This window comes from Suncus etruscus, chromosome 12 (genome assembly GCF_024139225.1).
Source record: "Suncus etruscus isolate mSunEtr1 chromosome 12, mSunEtr1.pri.cur, whole genome shotgun sequence".
Lineage (NCBI taxonomy): Eukaryota > Metazoa > Chordata > Mammalia > Eulipotyphla > Soricidae > Suncus > Suncus etruscus.
In genome coordinates, this window is record NC_064859.1 from 89,180,035 (window position 1) to 89,198,087 (window position 18,053).

The 18,053-nt window shown below is 42.0% G+C and overlaps 1 protein-coding gene across 1 annotated transcript in view; it reads right to left on the minus strand.

Annotated features, from left to right (window-relative positions):
* ITSN2 (intersectin 2) overlaps positions 1-18,053 on the minus strand; it is a 103,921-nt gene that overhangs the window by 64,166 nt on the left and 21,702 nt on the right. Inside the window, exons 8-14 of the mRNA XM_049784465.1 lie at positions 17,661-17,724; positions 15,912-16,049; positions 15,264-15,349; positions 14,002-14,264; positions 12,062-12,211; positions 8,061-8,201; positions 6,628-6,715 (exon numbers count right to left, since the gene is read on the minus strand). Of these exons, the coding sequence (XP_049640422.1) occupies positions 6,628-6,715; positions 8,061-8,201; positions 12,062-12,211; positions 14,002-14,264; positions 15,264-15,349; positions 15,912-16,049; positions 17,661-17,724 (930 nt within the window). The remainder of the gene's footprint in view (positions 1-6,627; positions 6,716-8,060; positions 8,202-12,061; positions 12,212-14,001; positions 14,265-15,263; positions 15,350-15,911; positions 16,050-17,660; positions 17,725-18,053) is intronic.

The window sequence follows — 18,053 nt, forward strand, 5'->3', positions numbered from 1 at the left end:
AGTTTTTTGGGGTTTTTTTTTGGGGGGGGGGAAGAGTTACGTTACACCTGGCAGTGCTCAGAGATTACTCCTAGCTCTGTGCTTCAGAAGTTACTCCTGGCAGGCTTGGGGATCATTTGAGATGCTGGGGATTGAACCTGGGTCAGCCATGTGCAAGGCAAACACCCTACCTGCTGTGCTATCACTCCGGCTTACATCTGCAACGTTTTTTACACGTACTCACACGTTTTATCAATCAAAACACACAGATTGGGTTCATTTTCTAAAACTTCGTCCCAGCAATGTAAATTAAGGCCGTTCCGTAACTTCTGTGATTATTCTCTTTTTGATTATCATCTGGTATTTTTTCTAATGATACACAAAATATTTATAATAGAATGTCCTTGTGGGGCTGGAGTGATAGTATAATAGGGAGGACACTTGTCTTGCACACATCTGACTCAGGTTCAACCCTCCTAACCCCCCTGTATGTTTGCTGGAGACTGCCAATAGTGAGTGATTCCTAAGTGCAGAGCCAGAAGTAAACACTGAGCACAGCTGGGCATGGCCCCAAAACCAAAAATAAATAAATGAACATCTTGGCATATAGGTATTAATGCTTATGTGAAACATACTGGAACAAGAGGCAAAGAAATTGCTATACAAAATTGATTTAAGCGCTCTACATTTTTAGACAGAACATCACATTTCCCTTCCCAAAAAGGTGAACAATAGATAATGCCTGCATTAGGGTACCTCTCTCATTAACATTAGATATTAATCTTTTCATCTTTAATTGCAGAAAGATCGTTTAACCTGCAACTTCTTGATAACTCAGCTATTTGAAGCTACAAAAACATCTATTTATATGTAAACCGGTAAATATCCTGAATTGTCTGGTCTCATCTCTGTCCACATTTTTCCCTATGAGTTGTCATACTTGCTAATTGACAGATATATAACTTATAGCTTAATTTATGTAACAATATATATTATTATATATGTAACATATATAATAATGATAATAACAACAACAAATAGATATATAAAGTATCTATAGATAATATAATGTGAAACATAAAGTATCTGTGAGAGATATATAAAATATCTACAATATACATTATAATATCTGTAATACAGATTCATCAAATCCATAGTTTCCTTTATAAATCTTATTGTTTGAAGAGACTTTATTCAGACTAAAATTATAAAAAAAAAAAAAAAAAAAGATGTCCTGTGAGTTTTTCTAGTTATTTTTGGTTTTCCTAGGGTTATTTTTATACACAGAAGAATTAAATTTCCCCAATATTTTGTTTTGTTTTGGGGCCACCCAAAACAATGCTCAGGACCACCTCCTAGCTCTGGAAGCCAAGGTTAGCTTATAATCAGGGTTAGCAGCATGCAAGGCAAGTGCCCTTCTCATTGTACTGTGGCTCTAGCCCCATCCCAACATTTTTTTTTTTTTTAGTTTTTTGGGTCACACCCGGCAGCGCTCAGGGGTTACTCCTGGCTCCATGCTCAGAAATCACTCCTGGCAGGCTCCGGGGACCATATGAGAGCCGGGATTCGATCCAATGACCTCTTGCATGAAAGGCAAACACCTTACCTTCATGCTATCTCTCTAGCCCCACATCCCAACATATTTAATAACAAAAAAAAATACTCCCAAATAACTTACTGAGTAGGGAATTATTGAAAATTCATCTGTTTCCCGCTATTGTTAAGGGCCAAGTTCATCTTATCCAAATTTGCTTAAAAAAAAAAAAAAAAAACCGGTCCTGGAGAGATAGCACAGCGGTGTTTGCCTTGCAAGCAGCCGATCCAGGACCAAAGGTGGTTGGTTTGAATCCGGTGTCCCATATGGTCCTCCGTGTCTGCCAGGAGCTATTTCTGAGCAGACAGCCAGGAGTAACCCCTGAGCACTGCCGAGTGTGGCCCAAAAACCAAAAATAAAAAACAACAACACCCCGCTGGGGGCCAGAGAGATAGCATGGAGGTGGGGCATTTGTCTTGCATGCAGAGGATGGTGGATCGAATCCCAGCATCCCATATGGCTCCCCAAGCCTGCCAGGAGCAATTTCTGAGTACAGAACCAGGAGTAACCCCTGAGCGCTGCCGGGTGTGACTCAAAAAACAAACAAACAAACAAACAAACAAAAAACTCTGACAATAGTCTCACTCATTTATGGGTTGTTGTTTTGGTTTTGGTTTTTGGGCCACACTCGGCGGTACTCAGGGGTTACTCCTGGCTGTCTGCTCAGAAATAGCTCCTGGCAGGCACGAGGGACCATATGGGACACCGGGAATCGAACCCACCACCTTAGGTCCTGAATCAGCTGCTTGCAAGGCAAACACCGCTGTGCTATCTCTCCGGGCCCCATTTATGGGTTTTAAAAAACATAAAAGACAACTGAAATAATTCCCAGAGATGAGGGCTGGAAGGTCTGGCTCATGTTATGAAACTCACCACAAAGAGGGGTGAGTGCAGTTAGAGAAATAACTACACTGAGAACTATCATAACAATGTCAGTGAGTGAGGGATGTAGAAAGTATGTCTCAAATACAGGCGGGGGTTGGGGACAGAGGAGGAGTTGGCCTGGTGATGGGAAGGTTGCACTGATGAAGAAAGTGGTATTCTTTTTATGTCTGAAACTCAATTACAATCATGTTTGGAATCATGGTGTTTAAATAAATATATTATTAAAAAATATGCTCGGGGGAGGAATACTTTGGGGACCGCAGAGATTGTACAGTAGGGCAAATGCCTTGCACATAGCTGACCCAGGACAGATGGTGGTTCGAATTCCAGCATCCCATATGGTCCCTAGAGCTAGCCAAGAGCGATTTCTGAGTGTAGAGCCAGGAGTGAGCAAGGCCGGGTGTGGCCCAAAAGCCAAAAACAAACAAATAACAACAAAAATAATTTGGCCTGTTTCTAAACTATTCAGTTCCACTGTTCAATTTTTGACCAATAGTTCATTGTTTTAGGGACTACAGCTTTCAAAACTTTTGATATTTCGGGGCCGGAGCGATAGCACAGCAGCAGTGCATTTGCCTTGCATGCAGCTGCCCAGGACGAACATGGGTTCGAATCCTGACATCCCCTATGGTCCCCCGAGCCTGCCAGGAGCGATTTCTGAGCAAAGAGCCAAGAGTAATCAATCCCTTAGCACAGCCGGGTGTGACCCAAAACCAAAAAAAGAAAGAAAAAAAAGAAAAAAACTTGATATTTCCTCCAACCAATGATTTTCTTTCTTAAGCCCCGACCAAAGGTGCACATTTTGTCTTTTAACGGATCCTGTGAAATCTCTTTCTAAATCTCATTTAAGGAAATATGAAAATAACCAAATGTATGATGCTTTTAATGAGCCAGTTCATTCAGGAACAAAATATATATACCTATGTACCCAAGAACCCTCCATATATACCAGTAAAAAATAATTTTTTTTTGTTTTGGTTTTTGGGTCACACCCGGCAGTGCTCAGGGGCTATTCCTGGTTCTACGCTCAGAAATCGCCCCCCGGCAGGCTTGGGATGCCGGGATTAAAACCACCAGTCCTTCTGCATGCAAGACAAATGCCTTACCTTCATGCTACTCTCTGGTCCCCATATATACTAGTAAACTTTTATATGGCCCTGATGGAGAGCACTCTTAGGCTAACAGGGAGCACTGCAGATAACCAATAAAATCATCCTATTTTGAACTCGACTGTAGCAAAATATAAACTACGAATTGGACCACGTTCCTCAGAGAGTAACTCCCACTTAAAGACATATTCTGTACTGTACACACAGCCCAAATACTACCAACAATGTGCTGGAGGATGAAGTACAAACAGAACAGGAGGACAAGCCCACCCAGAGAGGGTGGGTGGGCACTAATAAACAGTTAACAGTCCTCTGCAGCAGGCAGCCTAGCAGCAGAGGCTGTGAAACCTAGCCACAGTGGTGAGCAAGGCAGAGCTCTTCTAATCTGGTGCTTCTTCCCCATCAGGGGCCCTTTACCACTACAAAGTGTCTAGCTCTTTCCACTCCCTCGCTATTGGGTGAGCTCAACATAAGGAGTTTGGATTTTTCTTATCCTTGGCTTAAGCCACGCAGGAAACTGTGCCCTGGTTTTATTCAAGCTCATCCCGTTTCACAGGGGCTGGGCTCAGCTCGCAGATCAGCCAGGCTGATCATCGTCAGCTCTAACATGGAGACTGTGTCTTGCTCCTTTGTCTTTCTCCTCAATGGTTCAGAACTCAGGGAATTTATTAAACCTCTAAATCGTTTGGTTGTTTTTTTTTTCCTTTTTTTTTTTTTTTAATAAAAGCCAGAGGAGGGGAACTGACAGTCAATATTTTGAGTATTCAGACTATGAAATTTAGAAAACTATTTTTCTTCTGTTTTTACTGGCATATTAGCCAAACATAGAGATAATTTTTTTTTTTTTCAGTTTTCTAGTTGGGACTGAATCAAGAAAAATGTTAGGGGCTGGAGAGATAGCGTGGAGGTAGGGCATTTGCCTTGCATGCAGAAGGATGATGGTTCAAATCCTGGCATCCCATATGGATCCCCAAGCCTGCCAGGAGCTATTTCTGAGCACAGAGCTAGGAGTAACCCCTGAGCGCTGCCAGGTGTGACTCAAAAACAAAGCCAACAAACAAAAAAGTTATATTTCCGTAGGTAATCTTGGACTAATTTATTTCACAGATATTAGAGTCAAGCTGGTAAAATCCCTTCTGAGTCAATCAGATGCTGTGGACAGGCTGGGAAGGACAGACCATCCTGCTTAGGCCTCTCCCTTCTGGACTCTGGTCTCCTAGGTCATGTGACTGCCAGTTTGAACCATGACAAAAATCCCCTCCTAAACCATTCTCTACAATTTGTGCAGAATTCAGCCAAATGCACATACAATATGGTCAGAGACAAACCTACAATATTTGTCAGAGACATCTTTTAACAGATGCTTAAGATTTTATTTGACCAATAAAGTAAACATCTTTTTTGAGGTAGAAATATCACAATTAATTTCATTGGGGGGGGGGGTCATTCCCAGTGGTGCTCAGGGGTTACTCCTGGCTGGCTCTGTGCTCAGAAATCGCTCCTGGTGGGCTTGGGGGACTTTATCGGATGCCAGTATTCTAACCACCATCCATCAGCATGCAAGGCAAATGCCCTACTGCTATGCTATCTCTCTGGCCCAATTTCATTTTTCAATACTAAAAATATTCCAGCATCTCTAATAATATCTATTACCGTATTCTGAAGTCCTTAAATATAGACAAAAATTCTTTCATGACAGATGTTATTTTATTCAAGGGGGGAGGGAGTTGGGGTCACATTTGCTGTGTTCAGGGATTACTCCTGTGTTGGTGCTCGGGGATCGTTCCTGAAGCTATGTGGGTGAGCACATGCAGTGCTGGAGAATAGAGGTGAAGTTAGCTTCTGATAACTGCAAGGCAAGTACCTTAACCCTATAGAAACTCTTTAGCCCAGAAAAATACTATTTAAAAACTTACAGAATCTGACAGGCCTCAGAAGAATGGGCATCCTCCATTCACCCCTGAACCAGGGAAGCTATCTATGAATCATCCAAGGTTTTTTATAACAACACCTGGAAGCAATCCTCTACCAGGGAAGATCCTACCACTGCTCTGATATTGACCTGCTCAAAAGAGACTTCCCTTAGCACTAAGGAGACTTGACATCAACAACGACCTGCTTACAGGACAGGGCTCTCTGCATTGCCCTTTAATTGTGAGGTGAAACGATAGGATGCTCCGCACCATTCTGAATGCAATGTAGGATATGCAGATTCCAGGATCTTTAATACAGAAACATGATACCAACAACAGAGACTGTGTGAAAAATAAAACTGTATTGGCACTACAGATAATGACTTGGATTGGACAAACTAGTCTGCCAGGAGCCTAGAGTTGGTCTTATGCCAGAAAACTTCAGGGGTAGGGTCTCCTTGTATTTAGGCCAAGGCTTTTCCTTTCCATGACCCTCATATTTTGGTGGGCCTATGCAAACAATAATTGCCACTCTAACACCGTTTTTACTGTACTCCTTTGACTCTAATCCTTAAGAAAAACAACCCACTTAAACTTTTGAGGTTAACTTAAACTAATATGCATGTGCATGGAAATGTAAAAAAGTACTTTGCCTTCAATGTTTAAGGAATTACATAAGTTTTATGGCTTTACATTGCTTTGTGTGCTGCTAAGAAATATTATGTATTACAATCTGGGGACTTGAGGGACAAAGTAATTGTACATGGGTTCTGTTTTATTTTTCTTAATGTTCTTTGGCTGAAAGTTCAAAGTTAAGATATCAGCAAGGGGACTTCTAAGAATTCTGTTTATGGGTGATTGTCCTTCCAATGTAACTTTACCTTGTCCTCTTTCTTTGCATCTTTGCTCTCATAATTAAAAATAAAAAATTTAAAAAAAATTATAGAATCTGAGACCAGTACTTCATGTGGTAGGGCACAGCCTCACATATGTGAAGCCTTGTGTGTGGTCCCTAGAACTTGTTGGGTATAATCCTGGTCAAGAGTGGGTGTGATTCCCCAGCTCTGCGACAACAATAAATCCAGAATCTGACTGATATAGTCACTCAGAAAAGAACACAAGAGCGAAACAAACTTTAGAGACTTACCAGGTGTGTTACTAAGCTGCATGCTTTTAATTCTTTCATTTAATAACTGCTTCTCAGGAACCAAATAGATAAGCTTATTTTGATATTCCTAATAAAAAGAAAAAGGAGTGCCTGATTTAAAGTCTGTACTGTTTATGTTTCTGAAAACAAATATGCATAAAAACCACTCACGCTGTAACTGCATAGGAATAATACATAGATATAAACAGCTTTTAACTTATTAATAAAATAGTAAACAATATGCACAATTTTAAGTGGGAAGGTAAAGGGGTCAAAAAATAACTTAAAAGGGTTGAAGAGCATGACTGGCATGTTTAAGGTCCTGAATCCAATCCCAGCAACCTATGACCCTCGAGCCCCCTGGATATAGCTCTGGTGGCCCCGGTGCTGCTATGATGCTCTGAATAAGCATGTGTGCAGCAAAGCAAACCCAAATCTCAGGGATAGACAGGTAGATCAGAAATGTTACCTGGCCTGTGTCATTATTGGTAACCAGGTTAAAAACATATACAAAATGAATTAATTGCTAGATCATACAAAAAGAAAATTTGACACAAAGACTCCACAGAGATGCAGAAAGTTTCTAGAAACCTTCCTGCAAATTATTGTAACTACACCAAAACAAAATTACCAGAACCCTTAAGGATATATGCAACATTCTCACCACAATTTGAAAATGATGTGGTTAAAATCTCCCCAAATCAGAATAACCTAGGTTTAATGTGTAAGTATGTAAGTGTACAAATATGTACATAGACATAGTTATTTAAGATTTAAAAAAATCAAAGCAGTAAATCTGGTTTAAGAGTAAATATTAGGGCCCAGAGAGATAGCACAGCGGCGTTTGCCTTGCAAGCAGCCGATCCAGGACCAAAGGTGGTTGGTTCAAATCCCAGTGTCCCATATGCGCCCCCCCCCCCCCCCCCGTGCCTGCCAGGAGCTATTTCTGAGCAGACAGCCAGGAGTAACCCCTGAGCACCGCCGGATGTGGCCCAAAAACAAAAAACAAACAAAAAAAAAAAGAGTAAATATTAAGCAGACCTTGACTAGATGGTTAGTAGAGTTTTAGGGATTTCATTGTAAGGGAAATCTAATCAGAAATGCAGAAAAAGGGGCCGGAGAGACAGCATGGAGGTAAGGTGTTTGCCTTTCATGCAGAAGGTCGGTGGTTCGAATCCCGGCATCCCATATGGTCCCCTGAGCCTATCAGGAGCGATTTCTGAGCATAGAGCCAGGAGTAACCCCTGAGCACTGCCGTGTGTGACCCAAGGGGAAAAAAAAAAAAAAAAGAAAAGAAAAGAAAAAAGAAAATCATGCAGAAAAGGTTCCTGTACACCCAAAATGAAAAATCATTGTCAGAATTATTAATAGCCCCCAGTATTTAAAGATAAATTAGCAAAAAAAAAAAAAAAAAATAGCAGCAAACACCTTACCTGCAGATCTTGTTGGAGTTGCTTGATTTCCATAATTTCAAGGTCGCACTGCTTATCCAGAACTTCCAGCTCGGTCTTCTGAGTTTGCTTTCGGAGCCGGACATCTTGAAGTCGGCCTGAGATTTGCTGCTGCTTGCCATTCTATTGGAAGGGACAGGAAAACGTAACATCAAAGATTAACAGAAAGGCTCCTATCAGAGGCTGGAGCAATAGTACAGCGGGTAGAGTATTTGCCTTGCATGCAGCCGACCCAGGTTCAATTCTTGGTGCCCTAGAGGGTCCCCCAACCCCCCCAGAAATAATGCTGTAAGGCTACCCTGAATTAAGACTTAGCATAAGATTTTCCATCTTAAGATATCAGTCATTCTATACCTGCTGGCTCACCTCTCAGTCAATTCCCAACCAAGTCCTGGAACCTCCCCTTTTTGGAATGAGGCTTTGTGCAAGCAGAGTGAGCTGACCTTACAGTTACTTCCCAATCAGGTCCTGAACAAAGTGCCAATCCATCAAAAAGGAGGAAGAAACTGGTGGGCTGACAGTTCTCAAGAGTATGTGAGCAATATATCCTCCAGGTGGATCTAACCAATCATGGTGAAGAGCATAAGGAAATGGTGAGTTGCAGTTTCAGAGCATAAAAGGAAGCCCCTTATGCAAGGCCAGGGTCACTCTCCTTCTAAAGGCGCCAGACCTGACCAGGAAGCTTTGGCACTCAATGCTTGCTTGATCTGTGTTTAGTAAAATTCTTCGATACAAAGCCCTTTGCTTTGTGTGGCCTTTCGGATACTGAAGCCTAACAATCCCTGAGCAGAGTCATGAGTCAACAGCTGTGGCTCAACAACCAAAAAAATAAACAAACAACTTTTCGTGTAAATGATACCTATCGTGGGGGGGGGGGGTGTCTAGTGATAGTACTATGGTAAGGAAGCTTGCCTTGCACATGGCTGATCTGGGTTTGACACCCAGTGTCACATATATAGTACCTGGAACACCACCCGTGATCTTTGAGCACAGAGATAGGAGGAAGCCTGGGTAAAATAGGGTGTGTTCAATATAACAAAAAAGTTACTTATCAATCATTTATATATTTCTAAGATAAAAGTTTAAAATCAGATGGAGGGGACTGAAGTGATAGTACAGTGGGTAGGGTGTTTGTCTTGTATGCAGCCAACTGGGGTTTGATCCCCAGCTTTTCAGATGTTCCCCAATCTGCAACCGGGGCGATCCCTAAGCACAGAGCCAGGAGTAAGTCCTGAACATTCCTGGGTCACTCTCTTTCTCACAATTTTTTTTTAAACAAGAAGGAATTTTCTTTAGAACTAGATATGTAAAGAGAATCACAGCAGGAAAGGCGCTATTTTTACAATACTCAAAATTCCATACATTAAGATGAAAAAGTATTAACATAAAACTGTCTAATCTTGCTTAGAATTGAGCACTTAAACATAATTTCTAATATTAAAATGAGACAATCTCAGAATAATGAGGAAAATGTTTGTGGCATTTACTATTATCTTCTCTGAGCAATTAATTCTACTTCCCGCTTTGCCATCTCATCTCCTCTAATTAAACAATGTCCAGGGGGGCCTTTTTGCCACAGTTCTGTTCTGCACCAATAATCTTTTCCCTATCTTCTGAGATATGGGGGGAGAAAACAGCAAACAGAACCCAGACAGCAAAGGTTCTCCACAGAGATGAAGGAAAGTCAGTTTGAGGGGCCTCTCCTCTGCCACATTCATTCGCTGATATCCTAGTGCCTTAGGAGTTCAGAATGTGACAGGATTTGGAGAAAAGTCTTTTCAAGTGAGGGTAAAGCTCAAGTGAGGTCACTGGGGCACCCTTCATCCCAGCTGACAGGGCCATTGGGGGAGCACACAGCAACCCAGAGAGGACACAGTGAGAAGGTGGCAGCAGTCAGCAAACCTGGATAAACACTTCAGAGAAACCCAAGTGTTCTGACACCTTCATCTTAGAATTCCAGCCTCTTAAACTGTGAGAAAATTCTTGGGTTTTTTTGAGGGGAGATAGGGTCACACCTGGCATTGCTCAGGGGCTCTGCACTCAGAAATGGCTCCTGGCAGGCTCAGGGGACCATATAAGATGCCGGGATTCGAAACACCGTCCATCCAGGATAGGCCGCGTGCAGCCATATGCAAGGTAAACTCCCTATAGCTGTGCCATCTCTCCAGCACCTCACTTACTTGTTTTAAGCCACTAAGCCTGTGTTATGGCAGACAAGGCAAACTATTATAGTAAGGTGAGAAGAAATGAGACCACTGGTTAAAATACGATTAGAAGTCAAAAACGTTTTACCGAAAATTCTCCCTTAGACCAAGAAATACATGCTGTGTCATTCTTAGAACAGCTGTTACTATCTTAAACAGTAAATGAATAGGGGGCCGGAGAGATAGCATGGAGGTAAGGCGTTTGCCTTTCATGCAGAAGGTCATCGGTTGGAATCCCGTCGTCCCATATGGTCCCCCGTGCCTGCCAGGAACAATTTCTGAGCCTGGAGCCAGGAATAATCCCTGAGCACTGCCGGGTGTGACCCAAAAACCACAAAAAAAAAAAAAAACAGTAAATGAATAGGCTCAGGCATGTTCCATACTCTGTACAGAGAAATTTATACCACTCCTTGGAATATTACCCAGGTTTTGTTTTTTGTTTGCTTTGTTTTTGTCACATCCAACTGTGCTCAGAGCTCACTCCTAGCTAGGCTCACAGGATCACTCTTGGAGGTACCCAGAAGACATATGGAATGCTGGGGATCGAACCCCAGTCAGCCACATAGGAGGCAAGGACTCTACCCACTGCTTTATCACCCCAGCTCTGTAAACAATACTTAAATTTGAAGTTCCCACAGGATTATACATATAGGTTCAGAACCCTACTATATTAGGTCAGATGGAAACCTGAGAGTTATAAGATGGTAAGATATATGTATTACTCAGCCATATTCTGTAGTTTAAGCAAAGTTCTTTTTCTAAAAAGAAAAATCTGATGCTCTTGACATCTGATCAAGTATAAAAACTGGAAGGGCTGGGGACAATATCGACTAAGAACCAAAGTCAGCAGAACTCCTCAAAAATCACCCAAGATCATTTCAGTCAGCAATTTCAAATCATTTTTCAGTAGAATCTTCCTGAGAAAAGCAGATCTTGGATGGACTCTAATGAAGGGCCAGAGTGACAGCTCAAAGGCCTAGTGGGATAGGACTCGCATGTGGGAGCCATGGGTTTGATCCCTGGCCTTATGGTCTCCTCGATACCACTATGGGAGTGTCCCTAAAAAACACACACAGAGGGATCCACAGTGCATCGCTGGCAACAGCCCCCAAACAAATCACCACACACAAAAAAAATAAGCATCACTTAAAAGGGGGAAGGGGGGAGAGACAAATCAAAACAACTCTCAAAAAGAACAGGCAGATGAATGTGAGGGTACTCCCTGGTAATGTGTGGTAAGAACTGGGGAGAAGAGAGAGCACCATACCAGCTCCCACTTTCTGGTTCACCATCTGCAAACAGTCTTCCCAAGACAGTTTAAAATGCAGCATCCCTGAACGAGTGCCACCACCCCTGACTGCAGTGAAGGGTAAGGCAAGTGAGACAGAAAGGAAATGCCTTGACAAAGAATACCTGAATAGCTCTCAAAGCTGGGCTGGGAATGAACAGCTTATCAGCAACTGAACTGAGAGCATACCCATTCTCAGCTTTTGCTTTATCTTACTGTAGTCAATGAACCATCCTGTCCAGACACTCATAAAAATGACTATTTAACCCATTAAAACACAGAGTATTCAGAATTTTGTTTGTCTGAGGGTCACACGGGGCTTATCCCTGGCTCTACGCTCCAGGATCACTGCGGGCAGGGCTCAAGGGACCATATTGGATGCTGGATTAGCTGTGTGCCAGCAAATGCCCTACCCGCTGTACTATTGCACCGGTCGGTATGTAGGATTGTAAAGAGGCTTAAAACGAAGTTCACTCGCACGTGAGCCATACCAGGGCTTCCAGCTCGAGCTGAAGACTGTTCTTTTTCGAGTTTAACCTGACAATTTCTTCCTGCTCTCGATTCCTCTGATTGTGAAGTTCCTGTCGCCGGATCCTCTCCCACTCTAATCGGCGCTGTCGCTCCAGTTCCTGTTTTGCTGCCTGAAAATAACGAACTATAGTTAATGTTTATATTAATGATTTTGCATCACTCAAGAGCGGGTAGGATGACAGAGATAAAGATGAGGCTGCATTGAACTTTCAGAGGACTTGACTGAGTGCCTGGGATAATTAGGAGAACTTAGTTTTTGGTTTCCGTTTTTTGTTTTCAGGGTAGTTCCCTCCCCCCCCCCACCTCTACACACCACACTCCTTAATTCAGATAAACTCTGAATAAATAACTACATAAATTAAAACTCTGAAATTTTATTTTGTTTTGGGGTTATACCCAAGGATGCTCAGGGTTGGTTACTCCTGGCTCTGCTCTCAGGAACCACTCCTGACAGTGCTCCAGAAACAATATAGGTTCCTGGGGATCAAACCCAAGTTGGCTGTGTTCAAGGTAAGCAACCTATCCTCTGTGTTATGCCTCTGGCCTGGCAAATCTAATTTTTCTTTTTTTTTTTTTTTTTTGTTTTTGTTTTTGTTTTTGGGCCACACCCTGTGACGCTCAGGGTTTACTCCTGGCTATGTGCTCAGAAGTTGCTCCTGGCTTCTTGGGGGACCATATGGTATGCCGGGGGATCGAACCGCGATCCGTCCTAGGCTAGCGCAGGCAAGGCAGGCACCTTACCTCCAGCGCCACCACCCGGCCCCAAAAAAAACTTTTTTTTTTTGGTCTAATTTTTAAAGATAAAATTTCTACCAAAATGCCCACCAGACTTTTCAATTGTTTTATAGGCTCATCCTCTGGTATTAATTTTCTATTAATAATCAAAAAGATGGCTTCATACATTTAAATGTTAACAAAAATAATAACTTTACCTTCCACTCACATCATTTTAGTATGATTTATCGCCAGTACCTTTAGGCTGTGAGTCTACCTAAGGACTACTGGTTCTACTCCTAATGACCTGCATAAACTCAGTCCCCATAAGTGTCCAGATCATCAACCATCCTCATCGTACTGTCTTTCTAATTCCTTGGCCCCTTACACCTATTTCCTAAATTATTTCTGCTTGAAGACGCGCCTGAACCATATAAGACAACATGTGTAGTCCATTTAAAGGATAAAAAAATTGGCTTGGATGCAAGCAGTCGCCGTGTGAGCCCTCCAACACTCTGACCTAGGTAGGTTCCTAAAAGAGCTTCTCAGTTTCCGCCTCTGTCAAAGAGAAATAATACTAGCCACCACGTAGAAGTGTGTGGTAATTAAATTAATTGAGTTTAATACCAGCTAAAGAAAAATAAAAAATGTTTGAACTCCCTCCCTCCTCCACTCATTATAATCCTCCTCAGTTCTTCGCTCAACTCAGCTTTCTCATCAATCCTCAATCACATCAATTAATGTGATCACCTGCACACATGCCTTTGTACCAGCTGCCAACCCCCCAAACCCTCACAAATAAGAATACACTTTCTCTTCATAGAGAAGGAAGATCCAGATTTGACTAAAAGTGATGGGGCTGAAGAGAGAATATAGTGGGTAAGGTGCCTGTCTTGCATGCAACATACCCAGGTTCTAGCCCTGGCACCATATATGGCCCTATGAGCACTGTCAGGAGTGATGCCGGCACAAAGCCAGGACTTCGTCCTGAGCATCACTGGGTGTGGTCTCCCCACAAATTATAACATAACATAAAACAACACACCACAACAACCAACCTTTAGGGAAGACGGGGCATGGTCAGCAGCACTGAGGCCACCAGAGTCATATATAGCCCCTCAAATACAGTCACTGAATAAATGTAGTGAATTTTTTTTTGGGGGGGGGAATAAAATATCGCAATCACCTCTCTTCTTTCTAACTCTTTTCTCCTTTCTTCCTCCCGTTGTCTCTCCAGTTCCCTCTGCTTCTCCAGGCGTTTTTCTAATTCGAGCTGTTTCTTCCACTCTTGCTCCTGTAACTCTCTCTGTTTTCGTTCCCACTCTTCCTTTTCTTTCTGGGCTTTCCGCTCTGCCTCCCTCTGCTGCTGCTCCATCAGGACCTGGCGGCGCTTCTCCAGCTCCATGTTTCCCCGCTCGTAGTTGGCTTTCCGCTTGTCCTCGAAAGTCACTGCAAAGATACCTCCAGTCAGCACTCATGCACACTGCTGCGACCGTTTCCAACACACTCGTGCACTGGGTCCTGCGAATCTCTAGAGACCTCCCCAAAGGATAACTAAATTCTCGGAGAAATGGGGGCTACTGACTTTTTTCTGGGACTATTTCACTTTTCAAAAAAAAAATTCCTAAGTCGAACCCAAACCCCTAGAAAAGTAACTTTAGTATTTATATCAAAAAAAATAAGGGGGATGCCTTCACATGTTGCTTAAGGGGTGCATAGGTTATTTCTGGCAATTCTCAGCCCCGCAGGCCAGATAGCCGAGAATGAGGCCTGAAAGAGCAGGTGCTGCTTTGTGTTCGTGGCACTGGGAACAGGGACAGACACACCCCAGCAGGGCTCAGAGTCTCCAGTACTTACAATCAAAACTATGTATTTATTTTTTTTTTGATACCTGTCATTCATTGTCTAATATTTTAAAACATTTACATATATACTCTAAAGCCAACAATCATAGTTCTTCCCCTACCCCAATGAGTTTACCATTTGTTTTTACAATACTACATGAGTCTGGGGAATTGAACTTCATACCACGAGAAAGGTTTATGTTGCACTGAACCTACCACCAAAGTTTTAATTCCATTCACTGGCTTGTTTTGTTAAAGCTAAAGATATCATCTTTGTTAGGGCTAAGAACTTTCCCGAAGCGAGAAGAGCAATTTAACATGCACACACACTTTCCCAAAGCGAGAAGAGCAGTCTAACACACACACACACACACACACACACAACCCACACTTACTTGTCAAGTGCCCACATTGTCTTTTTTACCAAAACAATCATCTCAATTTTGACTCTAAATTTTGATTTAAAATCCATTCCATCCCTTAGTTTTATGACTTGACACATAAAATGTTAATGATATAAACTTACTAAATATTCACTTACTTTCTAAGGTCAAATAATTCAAGCAACCTTACTATAAACACAACTTAAGACATTTGATGTTACCTGGTAACTTTTTCTGAGGTGGTTCTTCCTGCATTTTCTGGTAGGAAGGCAGAGTTCCATTAATGGAATCTGTTTGTTTTCCTCCTCTGAGAAAAGCAAACAAAAGACAAACTAAGCAACTAAGAATCAAGAATTTTTAGACTAGACTACACAGACTACCAATGATTAGAGCAATTAAATACCAATTAAAGGTATTTCAAACAGGGTCAAGGAGACAGTTCAACTGGCTGGCACATGTTTCACATGCAGGAGGTCTGGATTTAATACCAGGCACCTTATGGTCCTTGGGTGTACTGCTAGGAGTGGCCCCAAACAACAACACAGTTATTTTAAAGGCAGTATGGTCTATACTTATAATAGTATAAAGCAGTAAATAGCTGTGAAGTCAGAGAGGCAAATTTATTCTTAATTTCTTTAGTCATTAGTTTCCTTCTCCAAAATCTGGTAAAAAAAAAAAAAAAAGAAACAAACCAAACCTATCTCTGATGAGTACTCTTACCCAAGGTAACTAATTGAAAACCCAAATTAAGTGGTGATATACACATTTAACTCCCGAAAGAAAGAGAACAGAGGCTTCAAGACATTCCAAAGTAATAATCACATATGTCCAGAGATCAAAACCCCAGCCCCTCACTCAGAGGCACTCACCTGAAAGAAGGGGGGACCAGCTCAGGAGGTAAGGTCAGTGGCAATGGCTGTCCAGCTTTGGCCATATCGGTGAGGTGCATCGCAAGAATAAACTCCTCTGCTTTGAGCTGTCCGTCACCATCAATGTCAGCCAGAGTCCTAAAGAAAATGCAAGTATTTCCAACTTAAGACAGGAAATTTCTTTGGAGTAAAATATTTTAAAATGGGGGGCCGGAGAGATAACATGGAGGTAGGGCATTTGCCATGCATGCAGAAGGTCAGTGGTTCAAATCCCGGCATCCCATATGGTTCCCTGAGCCTGCCAGGAGCAATCTGAGCCTAGAGTCAGGAGTAACCCCTGAGTGCTGCCGGGTGTGACCCAAAAAATGAAAACAACAACAAAACAAAACAAAAAAATTTTAAAATGAGCCAGAGACACAGTACAGAAGTTAAAGGTTGGGCACCATCCCCAGCAGACATCCCTGCCAAATTTTTATTTATTTTTTCAGTAGAGTGCGATAGTTTATTTTTCTAATAAAAAATTTTTAATCTTAAGAATGATTGTTAAAAAAAAAAAATGATTGTAAGGGGCCAGCGAGGTGGCGCTAGAGGTAAGGTGTCTGCATTGCAAGCGCTAGCTAAAGAAAGGACCATGGTTCGATCCCCAGTGTCCCATATGGTCCCCCCAAGACGGGCAATTTCTGAGCGCGTAGCCAGGAGTAACCCCTGAGCATCAAATGGGTGTGGCCCAAAAACCAAAAACAAACAAACAGATAGTAAAACAGCAGAGATAATGTATTTTAAAATGTGAATGAACACAGAAAAGTGACTTAATGTTTATGCTTAATTTTCATATCACACCACAACAGGGAAAGAAACTTTAAAAAAGAAAGAGAAATTTCTGCCTAAAAAGGCAGCGTGTGTTGTTTCATGGATCATTTATTCTTTAGATCACATTTAATGTTGTGTTTTTAAGTGATATATTCTCTAATTCCCCATAGAATGCATTAAGTAAAAGCAAACTAGTTCTAACTTATAAATAATTAAAATATCGGGGCCTGGAGAGATAGCACAGCGGCGTTTGCCTTGCAAACAGCCGATCCAGGACCAAAGGTGGTTGGTTCGAATCCCGGTGTCCCATATGGTCCCCCATGTCTGCCAGGAGCTACTTCTGAGTAGACAGCCAGGAGTAACCCTTGAGCACTGCCGGGTGTGGCCCAAACCCCCCCCCCAAAAAAAATAATAATTAAAATATCAAATTCTCAAAAAAAAATTCCACAATTTTATTTGCTTTCAACGATTATATTAACTTTCATATCACTGCTTTTATAGAACAACTCTGAGCCACAACTTTTGCAATCAAAATTATCTTTCTAGGGCTGGAGAGACAGATCTGCATGCTTTGTGTACAGAAAGTCTAGATTTGATCTCTGCCACTTCATGGTCTCATAAGCACTGTTAGGAGCAGCCCTTCAGTACAGTCAGAGAAGAGCAAAAAAACATAGAGAAACCCCAGAGCACAGCTAGGTAAGGCAGAAAAAAAAAAACCTATATTTTCTTTTCTTTCTTTTTATTTTTGGGGGGGAAGGGGAGGCATAACCATTTGGTGCTCATGGCTTACTCCTGGCTCTGTGCTCAGGGTCACTCTTGGAGGTACTCCAGAACTGTATATGGGATCAAAGTTCTGGACTCCCCCAATAACCATCCTTTTTTTATATAATAAAGAATCAAAACTTTAAAAAGAAATTAACAATTAATCGATATACTCACCAAATAGTAGCTAGCTGAGTTTGAGAAAGGTTTGATTGAAGGAGGGCATTTCTAGCTTGAAAACCTAGTGGAATGGAAAACAGTTGTGAAAAAAAAATACTCCCGTCTCTTTAAAGTCATGAAAATCTAAGCCATAACTTTAAACTTTAAGCCATAACTCTATTGCCGAACCAGAGAAAGAGAGTGAGCAAGCAAGAGAAAATAGGGGGTAAAGTGCATGCCTCACATACAGCCCACTCCATTTCCATCACAGCCCTACATGAGCCCAAGCATCACCAGGGGTAACGGAAGCCCCCAGCACCACCAGGGTAGCAAAGTGGGCAGCACAGGGCTCTGTATCAATGTAGCCGAACAATGAATAGCTGTCCTGGTGGCAGACAATCACTAGGCAAG